Below are 18269 nucleotides of genomic sequence, written 5' to 3'. Positions count from 1 at the left end.
AAGGGAAATGATGAGCAGCAGAGAGCAGCCCAAGCCCCAAACCCCACGAGGTGAGTGGTCCGAGACTGCCTACCGCCTCCGTCTAGGCTTCGTGGGAAAAGACATTCACAATATAAACGGTGGAGAGTAGAGTCCTTTGCTATCTGGACAGACTCAAACTAGAATACCCACCCCAGCTGCCTCTAACCCTGGCTGTCCCCACATCTAAAGCCCATCTGGTCCTTACACAGAACAAGAAAAATCTCCATTTTGGGAGAGGCAAGTAGATGACATTTGCCCAAATCCACTCTAAACTATCTATATCTGCTGGTCCACTCTCCCACCGGGGTACATGCTAGAGCCTGGCCTGGGTGGTCTCAGACCTCCAGGGGCTCTGGGTGCCTTTGCCCACCAGCCCTCCGGGGGCCCAGCCTGAGGCCAGGTGCCCACTTCCTCCCCGCGGAGCCCCATGAGAACACCACCTACTTCTGGGGGTACATGTTATAATGAGCCTGGGGGCACACGGCCGGGGAGGGGGCCTGGTCCATGTAGGTGGCGCTGGCCCCGGCAGAGTCCGCAGACGCACTCACAAACCTGCAGGAGACACAGAGCCTCAGTGGCCTCAGGGCAGCAGCTCACTGGGCATTTTTACACCTTTTTGGGGGCGTGGAAGGACAAAGTGCCCACTGGGCCTGGGACTCCAGCTGCAGGAGTGGGGCCCTGGGTCCCGATCCCACTGGGACTAAGCCCAGTTTCCTCTCCTGAGCCAGGTTTCAGGGGGGACGGAAGGGCTGGGCCACGCAGGGCCTGTGAGTGGGAGGAGGAGTGGTGAGGGGTGAGGGGGGCCCGGGGGAGGAGAAAGGAGGCAGCAGGAGACCAGAGCTGCACCCTGGGTACTCACTCAGGGACCACTTGCTTGATCTGTGGCTTCACGTATCCGTCCACCGCTTTAGCTGCCGAGAGGGGAGCGTGATGAGAACCAAAGTTCTCAGTGAAATAAAAATGCAATCTCTCTTAAGAATCACATCTTTTCTCAGGATAGGACACAACCACCTAATTCTGTCTTAGAATCTGATACAAGCACTTAATATTTTAATCTGTTAGGAGGACCTGGCCTAGGAGAAGCCTCAATACTCAAACTGCAAGTTAAGGTATCTTCTAAGTTGGCTTGGATGTATTAATAAATTCTTTAAGCCACAAAAAGATACACTTAAGTACAAATCTAAACCAAGCATTAATTGTACACTAAGTATAAAAAGAAAAAAATATCTTAAAAGTTTAAAGTTACAGATGCAGCAGAGTGACAGGATTTGCTTTGTGTCCCAGGGACAAAATGAGGAGGAGAGCAGAAGAGGCTAAATTTTCAATCATAGGAAGAAAAATGCTGTCATAATGAGAACTGCCCACCGAAGAAATGGGCTGTCTTGGGAAGAACTGATTTCCCAATCACTAGAGGCCTTTAAGCAGAAGGTGTACAAACACTTGTCAGGAGTTGTACCGAGAAACCAAAGAGAGGAATGAATTTGACTTGATGGTCCCCGGAGTCACTCTGACTCTGAGTATCTCCTCCTTCGGGAAAGGGAGTATCATTCAAGTATCTGTGTGCTCTTCTGTTTCCTGGCGCATCTGCATTTGGGCGTATCTGATGGTCACTCATCCCATATTGTCCGTGCCCCATGGCTGGTTAAGAAGAACGCTGGTGTGTCTCTCTTCCACCCTCCGCCGAGTCCCTACTGGGATGTGGGAGGCCAGGGGATAAACCCAAGAGTGGTCTAGTCAGCCATAGGTACCTTTCTAACAGACTGACTGTGAAAATCCAGTTAAGTGAGACCGAAGTCGAGGAATGAAGTCTTGTTTCCCGGCTATGTGAGTACGGGCACACGTATAGTCCTACCAATGCTAGACAATGAAGATGGCACTAAGGTCAAGTGCCATCACTTGAGGAGCTTGTCAGTGAAATATTCCAAGATAGTGAAATGCTACATGGTTCACAAGTGGCTTGTTATCCTAACCAGCTTCTAAGGCTTCAAATGTCAGGAGTTACCTTTTTATAATACTTCATGCTTTTTGTGCTTTATTGTTTATAGAGAATTTTATGGATTGGCAGAAAAAATAAAAACCGAAGAAATGCTGTAAAAATAGGATTTAAGAATCTAGAGATTCTTAAATCTAGATTCTTAACCTAGAGAGCTGTGCTAACAGAAAGAAACCATGATAGGTTTAATCCAAAGTACCACATAAATCTAGGGGTGACTGGGTGGCTCAGTCAGTTAAGCATCCGACTCTTGATTTCAGCTCAGGTCATGGTTGCAGGGTTGTGGGGTTGAGCCCCACATCAGGCTCTGCACTTGGTGGGGAGTCTGCTCAAGAGTCCCTCTCTCCCTCTCCCCCCACTCCCTCTCATAAAATAAATAAAATAAATATTAAAAAAAACCCAAAATAACACATAAGTCTAAAAAACTCTGGCTTATTTTGCCACTTAGAAATATAACCATCGGGGCGCCTGGGTGGCGCAGTCGTTAGGCGTCTGCCTTCGGCTCAGGGCGTGATCCCGGCGTTACGGGATCGAGCCCCACATCAGGCTCCTCCGCTGTGAGCCTGTTTCATCCTCTCCCACTCCCCCTGCTTGTGTTCCCTCTCTCGCTGGCTGTCTCTATCTCTGTCAAATAAATAAATAAAATCTTAAAAAAAAAAAAAAAAGAAATATAACCATCATTGCAGGGTGGGAAGGCATGATAAGAAAGACAGACATTATAAAGGAAAAGGTTGATGGATTGGGCTATATAGAAAATACAAGTTTTGTACTTTAGCAAAATAAAACTTCAATGCTAGAAGAACAATGACCTATTGAGAAAAATGTTTGCTATATAAAAGGCTTATTTACTACGTAAAAATACTTACACATCATTAGGAAAAAACAGAACTCCAAAAGAAAAATGAACAGGGAATACAAACATCACAGAAAAAATATAAATAGCCAGTAATGTGGAAGTTAAGAAATTCAGACTCTGGAGCTTAGACTGTTGGAGCTCAAACCCTGGATTGGTCGCTTCCTAGCTGTGTGGACTTGGGCAAATTATTTCACTTCTCTTTGCCTCAAAGGCTCATCTGTAAAGTGAGGAGAGTCACAGGACCTACCTTACACACCTGTTTCAAGAATTAAACGAGATAGTACGTAAAATGTGCTCAGAAAAGTGCCCAGGACAGAGTAAGCACCCAGCAAATGTTAGCTGCTATTATTACTCTAGTTACTATTATTGTTATTATTATGATGAAAAGATGCTGTGACCTTACCTAGAATCAAAGAAATGAAAATAAGAACTAAGACATCATTTTTATGCCAATCAGCATGAAGTCAGTGAGCAGAATCTATGATTGGCAGGGGCTGGAAGAGCAAGTAATCCAACAGACATCTGTGGGAGTGAGGACAGACCCCCTTTCTGGAGGGCGATTCTGTACATGTGTGTCAAGAAGCTTAAAAGGTATATATACCCTTTGACACAAATTCTACTTTAGGAGTTTATCCTGGGGAAACAGTTGAACAGGATGCATGCACCGGGTTATCTTAGTTAGTTAGTGTATGTGTGTATTTAGAAAGCTACCCCCATGTGGGGCCTGAACTCAAGATCTTGAGATCAAGAGCTGCGCGCTCTAATGAATGAGCCAGCCGGGTGCCCGGTTATCTCGATATTAATTCACAACAGAAAACTACGAATAACTTAAATTGTAAGGCTCTCAAATAACTGACATCAAACCACCATATGATGGAATTCTGTGCAACCATTAAAGTGCTGTTTTAAGATTTCATTTACAGACCTGCAACTCTGCTTATGGCATATTTTTAAGTGGGGGAAAAAGATCAGATCACAAAAGATGATACATATACTATGACCCAAAACATTTACTGAGCTCAAGCCTGACACCATCCGGCTTCCCTATTGCTCTGCTGTCGCCTCCAATGCTTTCTTTCCAGCTCACTCGGCTCTCGCCTCCTGGGCCCTCGTGGAGTCTTTCAAACTCACCAACCTCACGGTTTTTGCACTTCTCTGAAGCTAGAAGGTGCTTTCTCTAGATCTTTGTGTGGCTAGCTTCCTCGCTTCGTTCAGCTCTGTGCTGATAGCAACTTCCGGGAGAGACCTTGTCTGACCACTCTACTGAAACGCCACCCCTATCCTCCTCCCTGTCCCATCTCTCTCTTTACTGTGCTTCTTGTCTTCACAGCATCCATCAGTAAAGACATGTATTTGTTTGTTGTCCGCCTCCCGCTACTATATTGTGACCTCCACACAGGAAGTACCTAACAAGCATCTGGTGACTGACTGAATGAAGAATACGTATCTACACCGATGGGGACAACAGTCACCGAATTTTCTACCGTGGTTAATCTCTAGACGAGAGATGTTATGTGATATCTGTTTTCTTTTCCATACTTTTCTGGAAATTTTACAATTAATACAGAATACTTTTATGCTCAGAAAACAATAAAACCATCTGTTTTGAAAAACAAGTTTTATCTTTTGTTTTTTAAAGATTTTATTTATTTGAGACAGAGAGACAGGGAGAGAGAGAGAGAGCAAGCATGGGGAGGGGGCAAGGGAGAGGGGAAACAGACTCCCCACTGAGCAGGGAGACCGACGTGGGACTCGATCCCAGGACCCTGAGATCATGACCTGAGCCAAAGGCAGATGCTCCACCGACTGAGCCACCCAAGCGCCCCAAATTTTATCTAATTTTGTTTGATCTAAGCTTGTTTTAAAAACAATTTGAAAAAAAATAATAAAAGCAATCCGTTCCCTTCAATTTGGTATTTGGGGTCAGCAGCAGATATGACTGAAGAATACAGTCCAGGATTTACGACTCCCCTGAATAATGCTCGAACACCAGTAACTAAATAAATACTAATTGTGTAGGATTTCACGCAAGACAGATAGACACACATACACACACAAAACTAAAAGAAAACTAAAATCACCACAAAACCGAATCAGAATGCGAACACTGTAGGGGCGCCCGGGTGGCACAGCGATTGGGCGTCTGCCTTCAGCTCAGGGAGTGGTCCCGGCGATCTGGGTTCGAGCCCCACATCAGGCTCTCCCGCTATGAGCCTGCTTCTTCCTCTCCCACTCCCCCTGCTTGTGTTCCCTCTCTCGCTGGCTGTCTCTATCTCTGTCAAATAAATAAAAAATCTTAAAAAAAAAAAAAAAAGAATGCGAACACTGTTACCGGCAGCAGGCTCGCATGGAACTGGCGTGTAATACTTGGAGTACACTTCATCTTTTGGCCGATCAGGAAACACGTAGATAAGGTAATTCAGGTCCCCCAAGCGGTCAGCCAGGGACCGGATGGAGAAGTCTCTGGTGGTAAAGGGCATCAGGTTCCAAAACATTCTTTCCTCTAGAACAATAAACAGAATAATCACATTCTAAGCATGATTTCTGAACAGGAATGAAAACCGAAATATACTATAAATCAAAGCTCTCCATGAAAACTGTCCCAATAAAGATCTCCGTTTAAAAATAACCACAGGTTGTAGGTCACCTGGGTGGCGCAGTCTTAACGGTTAAGCATCCAACTCTAGATTTTGGCTCAGGTCGTGATCTGGGGGTCGTGGGATGGAGTCCCACATTGGGCTCTGTGCTCAGCAAGGAGTCTGCTTGGGGCTCTCTCCCTCTGCCCCTACCCTCCTCCACTCTCTCTTAAATACGTGAATAAATCTAAAAAAAAAAAAAATAACCACAGGTTGTAGTTCAAGCCGTCTGTAAAAGCCATGAGGAGATAAGCAGGTAATGCATACGGCACTTCCTAGAGATCCAATGATCTCAGGTAGTTTCAAGTTCAAATGGTTTTCAATACCTCTGTAGAAGAAATAGTTCTTATTGACTCCAATCCTTGATCCCCGCACAAAAGTATCCCTTTATGTTGATTAGGATAAATGAATAATTAAAATAGCACAATACTTCCAGTCTAATGACTTCAACTCATCCAAGTAATTCTTCACTGAAATAAGCTCACGGTTCGGTAATAAGAAGGCGGACATTTCAAAAGGGAAGCCGCTGAGACTGTGGACAGAATGCTGTATGACAGGTAGCCTCTTCAGGGTTCCACCAGTTTGCTTAGAATCAGTAACTGTGTTTCCCATGATTTTAAGCTGGCTGCCTTATTAGCCCCTGCTGCGTCATGGTGCTCCATCTGCGTGCCCTTCATCAGAACCGACCCCATAATTAGTGCTCAATAAGTCATTTGTTGAAGTAATTTTGCAACAAAAGCGGCTAACTAGACCCCCCCCCATATACATTTAAAAGATTTTTTATTTATTCGAGACGGGGGTGGGAAGGGAGAGAGAGGGAGGAAGAGGGAGGGAGGGAGAGAGCACAAGCGAGGGAGAGAGGGAAAGGGAGAAGCAGACTCCCCGCTGAGCCAGGAGCCTGACTCGGAGCTCAATCTCAGCACCCAGAGATCAAGACCTGAGCCAAAGGCAGATGCTTAACCATCTGAGCCACCCAGGCGCCCCCAAGATATGTTCTAAAAAGGGAGGGAACTCACGAGAATCAAACTTCCAAGCAATGGTGATGCCCCCAATTTCAGAGTCGCTGAATCTCAACAGGAAGGTCCCATCAGGCTTGTTAATGAGTAGGTCATGGGCCTGTTGCTTGTTCACAAAACCCAAAATAGCCCTGGATCACAAAGGCCAAAGGAGGAGAAACAGATGTGATGTTTTCACAGAAGGAAAAGCTTCATACTCTATTGCTGACTTAGGAAATGATGATTCTCACCCATCATTCCAATGAGGCTTGAGATGTTTTTTTAACACTTCCATCACACCATCGAACCACTGCCAGAACGTGTAATTTCGTCCTGGTAAATTCTCCTGGTTGGAGATACAACAGTGAACACAAGAAGGCCAAGAGTAACACCTGGAATATTGCCTGCATATACTTAAACTGAAAAAAAATTAAATGGAAAACAAACATCTACACTGTCAGAATCATACAAGTATACACGCCTGCCCGAGTTTTACCAAATGGTCCTACAGTCAAAAAACTGAATAGAGAGGAAGAGAGAAGAGGGGAAAAATACAGCAGAGCAATTACCAAGACCCACTGGCCCCCCTGCCACCTTCACCTGGATCTGGGCTGACTCGTTCTTTGCTGTTTTTGAATTAGGGCATTTAAAACACCTGGGGGTGGAGGTGTAAGCAAAGAAACAAAAGCTGGATTTAAAGTCAGAGATGTGACAGGTGACATCTCAATTACCCGATGCTGGAGAAGTCTCCTCCATCAGCATTCCCTTTTGCGGGCTGAGGGTCCCGTGGTAGCCTGGCTTTGCAGGATTACACAGCAGGGAGCGTCAGAGAGTCAATGGGAAAGAGCCATGGACTTCTGATCACAAAAGCTTTACTTCTTGTGAGATACCTTATCATTTGCTTTGCTCTGTTTCCTTTATAAAGGAAACAAACCGCACTAGCTGCATACAAGGCCCAGGGTACTTACATATTCAAAGACCGAGTTTTCTACATAAAAATCTATGTGCTTCTCCATGTATTCAGGAGCTTCCTATTACTCTGGGCACATTTTATTAGAGTCACGAAGAACAAATGCCCAGGGCAGGAAGCCTCGGGAAGGCATCTAGTTTGGAAGGTTTGGTCTAATGGCAGCTGGCGGCGGGTCCCTCACCCTGTTGAACTGGGACCAGGACACGGACATGCCATTATAGTCTTCGAGGTGGCTGGTGCTGCTGTTGAACAGTTTCTGGGCCAGGAACACGAGGTTCTCCTTGGTCAGGCCCCGGTTGCTCTGCACTTCGGCCTTGAATTTCATGTTGAGCGCCTCACACAGCTGCGGCCACAGCACTTTGTCGGGCACGGCGAATGGCACCCTGCCCTGAGACGGAGAGAAGCCAGAATCTTATGAGAAAACAGTTGCATGATTTATTCACTCAGCCCAAGAAATGAAAACACTGGTGGCTCAAAGCAGTTACAAACATTTGTCCTGCTGAGGCTGAGGATAAATTCTAACTTTTTTTGACATAGGCAGTTCTGTGAGATCGAGAAGGTTCCATCTTACCTTCTTCACACACAGCTTAGAAGGTACCCTCAAGCTATCCATGGTAAATGAGCTGCTGAACCTCCAGGCTAATCTTACATTCTCAGAGCCGCAAAAACAAAACGTGACCAAGGTCTGGTTCTTACACTGCAAGCTTGGGGGAACGGGGATCTGAGACTGGCTCTCCAGCTGCAGGTAGAGAGAACCGCGTGTGCACCCACGCCTGTGAGTGCACAAGTATGATCCTTGAACTCCAGCCCAACGTGAAAAAAATTTCATGTGGAAGAATGGAAATGGAGTTGGACCACTTGTTATTGAATGTAAGGTCTTGCAGATACAATTACAATATGAACTTTTAACAAACTGCTTTTCATCCCATTCAGGCACGGTACTTCATTTTATTTTTTCATTATTACAAATTTTTTTTAATAGGCAATAGCTTCATATGATATCAAATTTAAAAAGCACGGAAGGTATACAGTGAAATGTCTTTTTTTTTTTTTAAGATTTTATTTATTTGAGAGAGAGAGAGAAAGCAAGAAAGAGAGAGCAGGAGAGGGAGAAGCAGACTCCCCACTGAGCATGGAGCCGGATGTGGGGTTCGATCCCAGGACCCTGGGATCATGACCTGAGCCAAAGGCAGATACTTAACAGGCTGAGCCACCCAGGCTCCCAGTGAAGTCACTTTAGTTCCTCTGCCCAGAGCATATAATCTAGTTTACTGTGTATGCCTCCAAAGATATTCTATGCATGCCAGGAAATATATATAACTTCTCTTTTTTAAAAATATAAATGGGGGCACCTGGGTGGCTCTCTCGGTTAAGCACATAACTCTTGATTTGGGCTCAGGTCATGATCTCAGGGTTATGAGATCGAGACCCGCGTTGGGCTCCATACTGAGCAGGGAGTCTGCTCAAGAATCTCTCTCTCTCCTTCTCCTGCTGTCCCTGCCTCTGCTCATGCGCACACGCTCTCTCTCTCTAAATAAATACAAAACTCCCCATATATATATAAATGGTAGCATAAAATCCACATGTTCTATCTCTCCCTTTTTTCACTTAATACTGTATCTGCAAGACCTTACATCAGCACATAAACACATGTTCTTCTGTGCCCCCTAAATATTGCACAGTATGGAAGAACAACACTACAGTCAGCCAGGCCCCCACAGACGGACACCTGCGTATCAGCCTAGTGATCTCGAGGTATTACAAACAGTGCTGCGACGTACTTATGTCATTTGACACAGATGGAAATATGTCTGTAGAATAAATCCCAAGTATGTATTTATTTTAAAAGAGCATAAGATGTACACTAGTCATTAACGCAACTGAAAATGCTAAAAATGCTTATTTATTTAGGCATTGCCTAGATTTAGGCAATTTATTTAGCAACGGCATGTTGCAAGAGCTGCCAATGTGACATGAGGAGTGAGCTCAGCGGAAAGGCAGGGAGGGGAATGAGAGGAGAGGCAGCAATCCTATCCAGAAGGTTTATCAGGACATGCTGCAGGCAGACCGTTTCAAGAGAAGCCTCACACCCAGGGATCTGTAGCATGGACGTGGTAGATTTTCCGCTGTAAATCTCACCTTTGCAGCAAAAATACTGTTCTGTTAAGAGGACTGTTGAGAGAACTCAGTGAGACTCTTCACGTTAGAGTCATGTGAGAGAAGGACATACTTTTACATCCTGAATACCAACCATAACCTTTTATCAGGCTTTCACGGAGTACTTGCTCCTGGAAATGTGTGACACCTAGCTAGAACTCTTCCTGACGAAATGTTTTGAAAACGCTCATCAAGGGCACACTAGCAATATTCAGACAGAATTTGATGCATAAATCCACAAAATCATATTCGTCCCCTTGGACAAAGCATCTCATTCTTCATGAGAGAGTTGGCATGAATCACAGAACCTAAAATTTGGAAAAGACGTTAAATGGCACCCTCGTTTACTGGAGGTAAGACGGCAGGAAGCAACTGCCAAGCTGTAAGTAACGTCCTAAGATGTCCACCTTCTGGAAGGAACCTGGGAATCCCAAATTCCACTCACGGTCTGATCCAAGGATTCAAAAGAATATTCACTAAGTACTGACAAGGTGACAAGTATTTTGTATTTTGTATGTTACCTAATTTCATTTATTATTTTTTCTAGTAAACTCTATGCCCAAAACGGGACCTGAACTCATGATTCCGAGATCAAGACTTGCACGTTCTACTGACCGAGCCAGCCAGGCGCCCCTGAATGCTACCTAATCTCATCTCTCTAACTACGGAGTGCTACGGAGCACTATTACACCTGTGATGCAGACACTTAGGAAATTTAGGCTCAAAGAGAGAAAGTGAATTCCCCATGGTCACAACGTGAGGAAACGGTGGGGTGTGAGTTTAACCCTTGGCCGGACTCCAAGCCCACACTCTTTACACTCTCCACATACTCTCTACTCTGCCTCCCACTACAGAAAACTGCACTTTTCTATGCTTTTCTGGGGGAGAACACACGAAAGAGATTCATGACACCAGCATCAGGATCTCGAGACCCACAGGCCCAGGGAATCCACTCACAGGCTCTGCAAAAGCATTGTCCCAGAGAACGGTGGCCGTTGCGTTGTTGTCCTGGCTACCATGGACGATCACCACCACTGGGAGGGACAGGGTCTAGAAAGACAAAAGAGAAGGGCTAGCATCAAGACTGACACGTTCCTCACTTGCTTTTCTTTTTCTTTACCCCAACGCATTCATTCTCTTTTCAAGTTACAGTAAATGTCACACTTGAATATAGAATCTGAATGGCTCCAGGAATCATAGGACTCGTCACAGTGGTGCAATCGTAGAAATTTGAGATATTTTAAGAGATGTTGCTTAGATATTTCTGAAGGATGCAGTAGTTTGTCAAATGGAGAATAAGAGAGAAAAGAGAAAGAGTATGGAGACATTTCTAGGAAAAAACAGCAAGTAACAAATGTCTAAAACTTGCTACAACTGTTACTCAAATTCATCTGGAGAGATGTTTCCCTTGATTCACTCCTACCTGTATCTCCAGCTATTTCAGTTTGCTATTGCTTGTTATTATAGATCTTCAGAGAATTTAAGAGACACAGTTTTAAGGATAAGGTCACCCCACTTTCTGTCCCTTGACAGTTAAGATACTATGTGACCAAAACAATTCTTTTGTGATATAAAGTACACACACACACACACACACACACACACACACACCACAGCTGAGGGAGGGCTTTACCTTGACTTGAAAAACCAGCTCATTTCCACCAACACTGAACTGTGATTCAAACAGGATTGTGAATTTTTCTTCTGTCACTGACTCTGCTCCACGACGGTCAGATCTCTTAATTCGTTTCAGGGACTGCAAAGAAGACAAATAAAAGAGGTTAGAGCCCTCAAACACCTAGGGAAAATTTGTTCCTTCTCTTCTCCCACCCTCACCATGTTCCGGAAGTGCGCGCTGAGGGTGCCGGTGGCCTGGTGGTACTCCATCACACAGCAGTTGTTCAAGATCTCGCCGCTGTAGTCACTGCAGAGCAGAGAGAGACTCGACTCTAAACCCACACGGTGTCCCAGTAAATGTGGGGTAGGGAACATACTGGACGGGACCCGATAAAGAAGGTTGTAAAAATTTTTAGAGGAAATGTTAGCTGCATAAAATATACAAGATAAACATACATTAACATAAAAGAATTTTTCTTGCATGTAGTCCTACTAAATGAATGAAAATCATGTACTTTTTTCACAGAAGAAAGGCCTTATAGTCTTTCTCTGAGAGCCAGAAGAGGCCAGAAAAGGCCAGAAGGGCTAACGGGGCTCCTATAACGAATGGCAGCATCCAGGGCACTGGCAAGGAGGCCAGAGCACCTTGTTCCTGTTGTAAGGACTGGAGGGAAGAGGCAGACATGAGGGGGAGGCCGCACGTACTTGCGGGTGTTCTCGTTCTTGAGCAGCGACTTGGCCTGCTGCTCGCTGATGATGGTGGCCTTCACCTGGGGGGGGTTCATGTGCACATTTAGCTTCCCGCCCACCAGCAGGCGCACCGTCGCTGCAAACTTGGTCTGGGTCTTCAGGACCTGAGGGGGCTGCTTCTCAATGATGAATGTGCTGCGGGGACACAAGGGACCAGACCACACATGACGCTGGCTCAGGGGACAGGGCCCGGTCCCCCCACCGTGTGGGGAGCCCCTTGGGGTCAGCAGGCAAAGGAAGGGCACGCGGAGCAACTCAGAGAAGGTGGTGGGAGGGGAGACAGTGACATGACTCGGCAGCCGGCGCGGGCTGCGGGGGACAAAGGCAGTCCGCGCGTCCACAACAGACACTGGGCAAGGGCAACACCAAGTAGCCACTGCAACTGAGGACAGAGGGGAATGGGGGCCCGGGGCAAAAGAGACAAGGATGCCAACGAGAGCCCCCCCACCGCCACCCCAATGGACAAAGCTCCCCTGCCTCCCCCGCGCCAACCCCACGGGGGGCTGGGCGTGGCCAGAGGCAGCTATCACCTGGTCACCAGGGCTGAGATGATGTCTGTGATGGTGGCATTGACCTCAGCCAGCATCTCCTCCACTGGACCGGGGATGGGCAGCTGCTGGCACAGGTGCTCTGCTCTGCGGATCTGCTGCCGGTTCTGCCAGATGATCTCGGCCAACTTCTCACACCTGCACGGGAGCCCAGGCCACCGGGAGGACAACGGCGTCACCCCATCCCCCGGGCTCGAGGCCCAGAGGCTCCAGTCTAGGGAGAACGCCCCAAGACCCAGCTCCACCCTCACCCAGGAAGGCTCTGCACCGAAGCCGCCGCTCCTGACCACGGAGCAGAGCAGAGCAGAGCGCCCTGCCTTTCAGGAACGTGGAACTGCGCGGGGGGAGCAACCCTGAAGAGGGCCCACTCAGCCTGATGGTCACTCCGCACACCCAGCCCTGCCCCCCTCCCCAGCACAGCCACTCCCTTCCTGGGCAGGTGGCACACGATGGGGGCCCCAAAGTCGGCATCGGGAACCAGAACCCCTAGTGAACGAAGCCTTGCTACGGGACAGAGCGAGCCGGCTGCTCAAGGAAACGCAGGAGGTGGCACGAGCAGCTGGTGGCAGCACTCCTGCCCCCAGCCACCCCCCCTACGCCATTACCAGGACTGCAGCACGTCCAGGCTGCCCTCGGGGGGCCCTCCGTTCCCTGCCAGCTGCTGCCGCCGCTTCCACTGGATCAGCTCGTCGTCCAGAATGATGGTCTGCTGCTTCCGCAGCAGCTGCAGGGTCTTCTGGTGCTTCTCGGCCAGCTCCTGAAGGCAGGTGGGGACAGCAGGCCCTTCTGGGCTCCCAGAGAACAGCCTGGCAGGCCTGGCTCTGGAGGCGGGACTGGGGACCAGGCCCCAGCATAGGCAGGCCTTCTCCTCTCCCAGACCTCCCCTGCCTCACGTGCCCCTCCCCCAAGGAAAGAGCGATCCAGCCTCCTGCTCTCCCGGTCCCGCTCTCTTCCTGGCCCTAGCCCTCTCATGGGCTCCCCGGGCAGCTCGGGACGTGGACCTCCGAGCCTGGGAGGCGAGGACACAGATCCCACTTACCACACGGTACTGCTGCAGCGTCTGGGCCTCACGCTGCAGCCAGGCCTCCAGGGACACCTGCTTCTGCTGGAGGGCCGTCTCCCGGCTCAGACGCTCCTGAGGATTCAGCTGGGCCAGCCCGGCGAACTGAGCTAGAGCAGGGGACGGGACACCCGTGACCACCATCTCCCAGCTTCCTGCAGGAAGCCCAGTGGGACACACACACCTGTTCTGGAGGCAAGGCCCTCAAGGCCCTGCCCAACATCGGACCAATGGCAACTTGGGGTTCTAGCAGCCAAGGGGGCCAGACGTGAGCGGGCTCTGGGCCCTGGCCTCTCCACTTCATCTCCCCTTTAGGGAGTGTGCAGGTGGAAGCCTGAGGCCACAGCTGACCAGGATCCTGCCCCGAGGCCTCCCCTCCCACCTTAGTCTACACAGCTGCCTGCCCAGACCTCCTCACGCCACACGGGGGTCCAGCGTGGCGCCTCGCTGCCCGGTTCCATGTGTGCCCTCACCCTTTACTACCTGGGGCAATGCGGGCAAAGCATTTCACTCTTCTGGGCCTCAGTTTGCCCATGTGCAGAATGGGAGAATCTCGGCCCTGCCTCAGTAGGTCACTCAGGAGTAAATAAGGGATGACCCACAAAAGGCTCAAGGAAGCTCCTGGCACGAGGGCGCCGGAGGTGAGAGTGAGTCCTTACTGGCTAGTGGCTTCCAGGGCCGGTTTCAAGGGTGACAGAGACCGCCAGCTGCTCAGCCCCACACCACACGCCAGAGCCTCCTCAGGGAAGCCCCGCCCCGCAGGCTCGGTCCCACCCGTGGAGCACAGCACCCTCTCCTACGGAACAAGGCGTATCTCTAGGTGCCCGCAGGGCCCTGACATGTTGGTTTGTCCAGCTTGGGTGACTGTGAGCTCAGCCGACCAACCAGAAGGGGACAGGGAGGCACAGACAGAGACAGAGAAGCCGGGGACGAGGGAGAGAATGGTCAGGGCCCACTGGCAGCACAGAAGCAGCAAGACTGTCTCAGGAGGAGGAGGCAGCTTCTCTCCACACTAGCGCGGGGACTCTCACCCATGGCAGGAACAGGGAGTCGGGGAGGCCTCGTTACCCTTTTACAGAGAATCTATTATGAAATACTTCAGACCCAGGCAAGGTAGAGAGAGTGATGCAAGGAACACCTGTGTATCAATAACCCAGCTTGAGAAACCACGCTGAAAGCCCCCTGGACATCCTTCCCTGCTTGCAAACCCATCCCTGCCTCCAAAGGTAACACTAGCCTACATGCTCGCATTATTACGGCCTGCCCATCGCCTTGCTGAATATCCCAGTGTCCTCACTTGGGCTGAGACAAGATGTGAGCACCGGCATGTCATGGTCGAGGGCCGTGTCACACTGACCGAAGCCCTGCCTCGTGGACACACAAGCTGGGACAGACTAAAGCAACTCCAGACAGCCAGGGAAAGCGCAGCAAGCCCAGCACTAAAAGAGAACTGGAAATACGGTTCTGATCCCACGACCGGGGACTGAGAGAGAAGACTCCTGTCCAGGCGTGGCACACAGCAGAGGAGTCCTGAAGCCACCTCAGAAATCCTGCCACCCACAGGGGCGTGCCGGTGATCCCCACGCCTGCGCCCAACCTCCCTATGTGAGGGACCCATTTAGGTCTCTCCTGGCACTCTGCAGAAGCTTCTGGGAGGGAGGTCAGGAGATGTGAGGCAATTCTCTGCTCCACTGGAGGGAGCTGAGCCTTCTCTTGCATAAATAGAATAGTCTGTGTTTCTGATGAGTGAGCTTGATAAATGAGACTGAACTGACATTGCATGATGGGTACAGACTCGAAGCAGAATCTAACCCAAACCCAATAGGAAACAGAAAACCGAAGAATTCGGATTGGAAGTACTAACAACCATCAAAGGCTTGGGGTAGAACTGACAGCCTGGGGGAGAGCGTGTGACTTCTGCTCAGGTCATGATCTCAGGGTCCTGGGATCGAGCCTTGTGTCCGACTCTCTGCTCAGTGGGGAGTGTGTTTCTCCCTCTCCCTCTGCTCCTCCCCTCACTTGTTCTCTCTCTCAAATAAATAAAATCTTTTTTTTTTTAAAGATTTTATTTATTTGACAGAGAGAGAGACAGCCAGCGAGAGAGGGAACACAAGCAGGGGGAGTGGGAGAGGAAGAAGCAGGCTCCCAGCGGGGGAGCCTGATGTGGGGCTCAATCCCAGAACGCCGGGACCATGCCCTGAGCTGAAGGTGACAGGTAAGGACTGAGCCACCCAGGCACCCCTCAAATAAATAAAATCTTAAAAAAAAAAAAAGAAAGAAAGAAAGACCTGGCAGTCTGAATTCTCCTGTTCCCTAATCTAGGAATAGGGCCACCCTTTCTCTGAGGTCAGTCTGAGATGGATTCACATGGAGGAAGACATGCTGGAATCATCCCACCAACATGTACTCAACACCTATGATTCAGGCAATGTGCCAGCCTTAGGGTACAGAGATAGAAGACACAATCCCTTCTCAAAGAATGTATATTCTAATGAGGAAGATGGAGTAATAAATAATACCAGTAGAGCTGTAAGGCTGAGCCCGCACGCACGGTATTAGAGCACGTGTATGTAGACAGGTACGTGTCTGTGTCAAGCAGAGGCTTTTCTGAGATTCTCAGCTGGGCATGCTTGCAGGGAGAGGGAAATGAATGAAGTCACCCTGTCAAATTCTTACAAGGTCAATAGGGGGCGCTGGTGGAGCTCCACAACCTCAGGCTGTAGTTTTCACACAAGGAAGGGAGCTTTGTCTCTAAGGGCTAAGGGAGGCGCATTAGCTGCACTGTGCCAGGACAGCCTCTCTGAATAACCGCACAAAACAGCATTAAACATTTGTCATCACAAACACAGCCCTCAGACCTTATACTTTCCCTGCTTAGAGAATATAACATTTCAGTAAAGCAGCATTTATGAAACACCAGTTATATACAAAAGTGTTTTTTACTAGACTGTGAGCTTCTCCCCACGGATGAAATGTCTTCCCCAACAGACCGGGAGCTCCGTGGGTGTGGGAAACCTGAGTGAGACCCGCACTCCCCAAAGGCAAGCTTGTGACTTCTCCACTTCCTAAGCCGCCTCCTCCCTGCCCCAACCTTAGGGCAAATGATTCCCGCTACTCCAGAGAAAGGGGAATGCCTCTGAATGGAAACCTGGTTCTCTTCCAATCTGACCTGAATTTCCTTCTAGCCCTCGTGACACACACTGCCCGGGCCGCACGGGCCTCACCCTGGACCCTCAGGCTCTCCTGGTACTGGATGATGAAGTACTCCTGAGTCTGCTGCAGCTTCTTCAGTTCATTCTCCGTGTCCTGTGTGACCAGTCGCAGCTCCTCAAACGTCTGGTTGATCTGGAGGTGCTTCTGGGACATGGCGTCAGCAAGACTTCCAACTGGAGAAGTACCCTGGAGACAGATTGAGGAGAGTGCAGGCCACAGTGAGGATGGAAGAAAACCTCAGGCCTGAGGAAGGAAAAGCCAATGCTAGCCCCTAGAACCTGGCTGAAACCCCCGAAGCCCAATTTTGAGTCAGAGGAACTGTACACATGAGTGAGAACTGCTGCAGAGGGGGGAGAAAAGGAGGGAAAACAGGTGACCTGACCAACTGTGCCACCTTCCTAAGCCATAGTAGAAATTTCTATCACAGTCTGGCCTCCACCACAGTCGACCAAACAGGATCCACCTAAGCTCTCTTTGGAGACACTAGAACTCCACACATCCAGGAGTTACCTGGGTTTGCCCACTAATGACGACGACCCTTCATTCCACATTCGTTCACCGATCCAATGTCATGGACCGTGTGAGGTGCAGCGGACTCAGTGGGGAACAAGGCTGTGTGAACACACATCATCCATGTCCTCACTCAAGGCCTTCTCGTAACTGAGGGAAGAGGCTGAACCTCTCATAGACAGCATCCTGGAGTCCCCCAAATGAAGTTACAGGGGAGGCATCAACAAGGCTTTTATGGATCGAGGCATTTAAGTGACCTGGTCTGAGCCATTCCCTCAACACTTGGCTGGAAGGGGGCTCAGCAGAAATCCTTCTTAAGTAATCTCACCTGAATACGAGCCTGCCTTTACTCAAAAACCATTTAGTTGGGGTTGAATTATTTTGCACTTGTCACATTGTTTTGTGGTGATAATCTCATCACGGTTATGGGTCAATTAAGATCAGAGACCATTCTATTACTTTTGTGCCCCTTAGGACAGTGCTCTGTTTCCAGGGACACCAACAGATGCACAGTGAATTATCTTAAGAAATCTGGGTCCCGAGACAGCTGGGCAAGGAAGGACTTCCCAGCTCCTCTCCCCACACCCATGGGGCACTCACATTGTTGGCTTCTCGCACCAGCCTCTGTTCATTGTACAGAATGTGTCGGATGCAGCGGACCAGCTCCATGGGGCAGCGGTCGTACGTGTTCTGAAAGAATCCAACAGCAGATATCACTTTGTTCCACACCAAGTTATGGGGCCTAATCCTACCTCAGAGCCGGGGTAAGATTTTATGATGGAGGAGACTCCTGGAGACATGATGGCATAATCACAAGCCATGTTGCTCCTCCGGTACTAATGGGGGACAAGAAAAGTATGTCATAGGAAACCCAACCACAATGAGAAGGTAAGATTATTTCATTTCTTGCCTCTTAATTTGCCTCAGGTACTACGGCATCATT

At 48.9% G+C, this 18269-nt stretch overlaps 1 protein-coding gene across 3 annotated transcripts in view; it reads right to left on the bottom strand.

The window, feature by feature from the left end:
• Nucleotides 1-18269, bottom strand: part of LOC103672570 (signal transducer and activator of transcription 5B) — a 63833-nt gene that overhangs the window by 2551 nt on the left and 43013 nt on the right. For all 3 annotated transcript variants that reach the window (XM_040640606.1, XM_008701285.2, XM_008701286.2), the window contains 15 exons: nt 17927-18016; nt 16828-17002; nt 13583-13713; nt 13149-13300; nt 12526-12681; nt 11951-12130; nt 11465-11552; nt 11262-11384; nt 10586-10678; nt 7653-7859; nt 6753-6847; nt 6523-6653; nt 5203-5373; nt 881-932; nt 466-573 (listed from right to left, as the gene is read on the bottom strand). In XM_040640606.1, coding sequence (XP_040496540.1) covers nt 466-573; nt 881-932; nt 5203-5373; nt 6523-6653; nt 6753-6847; nt 7653-7859; nt 10586-10678; nt 11262-11384; nt 11465-11552; nt 11951-12130; nt 12526-12681; nt 13149-13300; nt 13583-13713; nt 16828-17002; nt 17927-18016 — 1952 coding nt within the window. The remainder of the gene's footprint in view (nt 1-465; nt 574-880; nt 933-5202; nt 5374-6522; nt 6654-6752; nt 6848-7652; nt 7860-10585; nt 10679-11261; nt 11385-11464; nt 11553-11950; nt 12131-12525; nt 12682-13148; nt 13301-13582; nt 13714-16827; nt 17003-17926; nt 18017-18269) is intronic.

Source organism: Ursus maritimus, unplaced genomic scaffold (assembly GCF_017311325.1).
Source record: "Ursus maritimus isolate PB19 unplaced genomic scaffold, ASM1731132v1 scaffold_24, whole genome shotgun sequence".
Lineage (NCBI taxonomy): Eukaryota > Metazoa > Chordata > Mammalia > Carnivora > Ursidae > Ursus > Ursus maritimus.
This window is presented reverse-complemented; position numbering and strand designations above follow the sequence as displayed.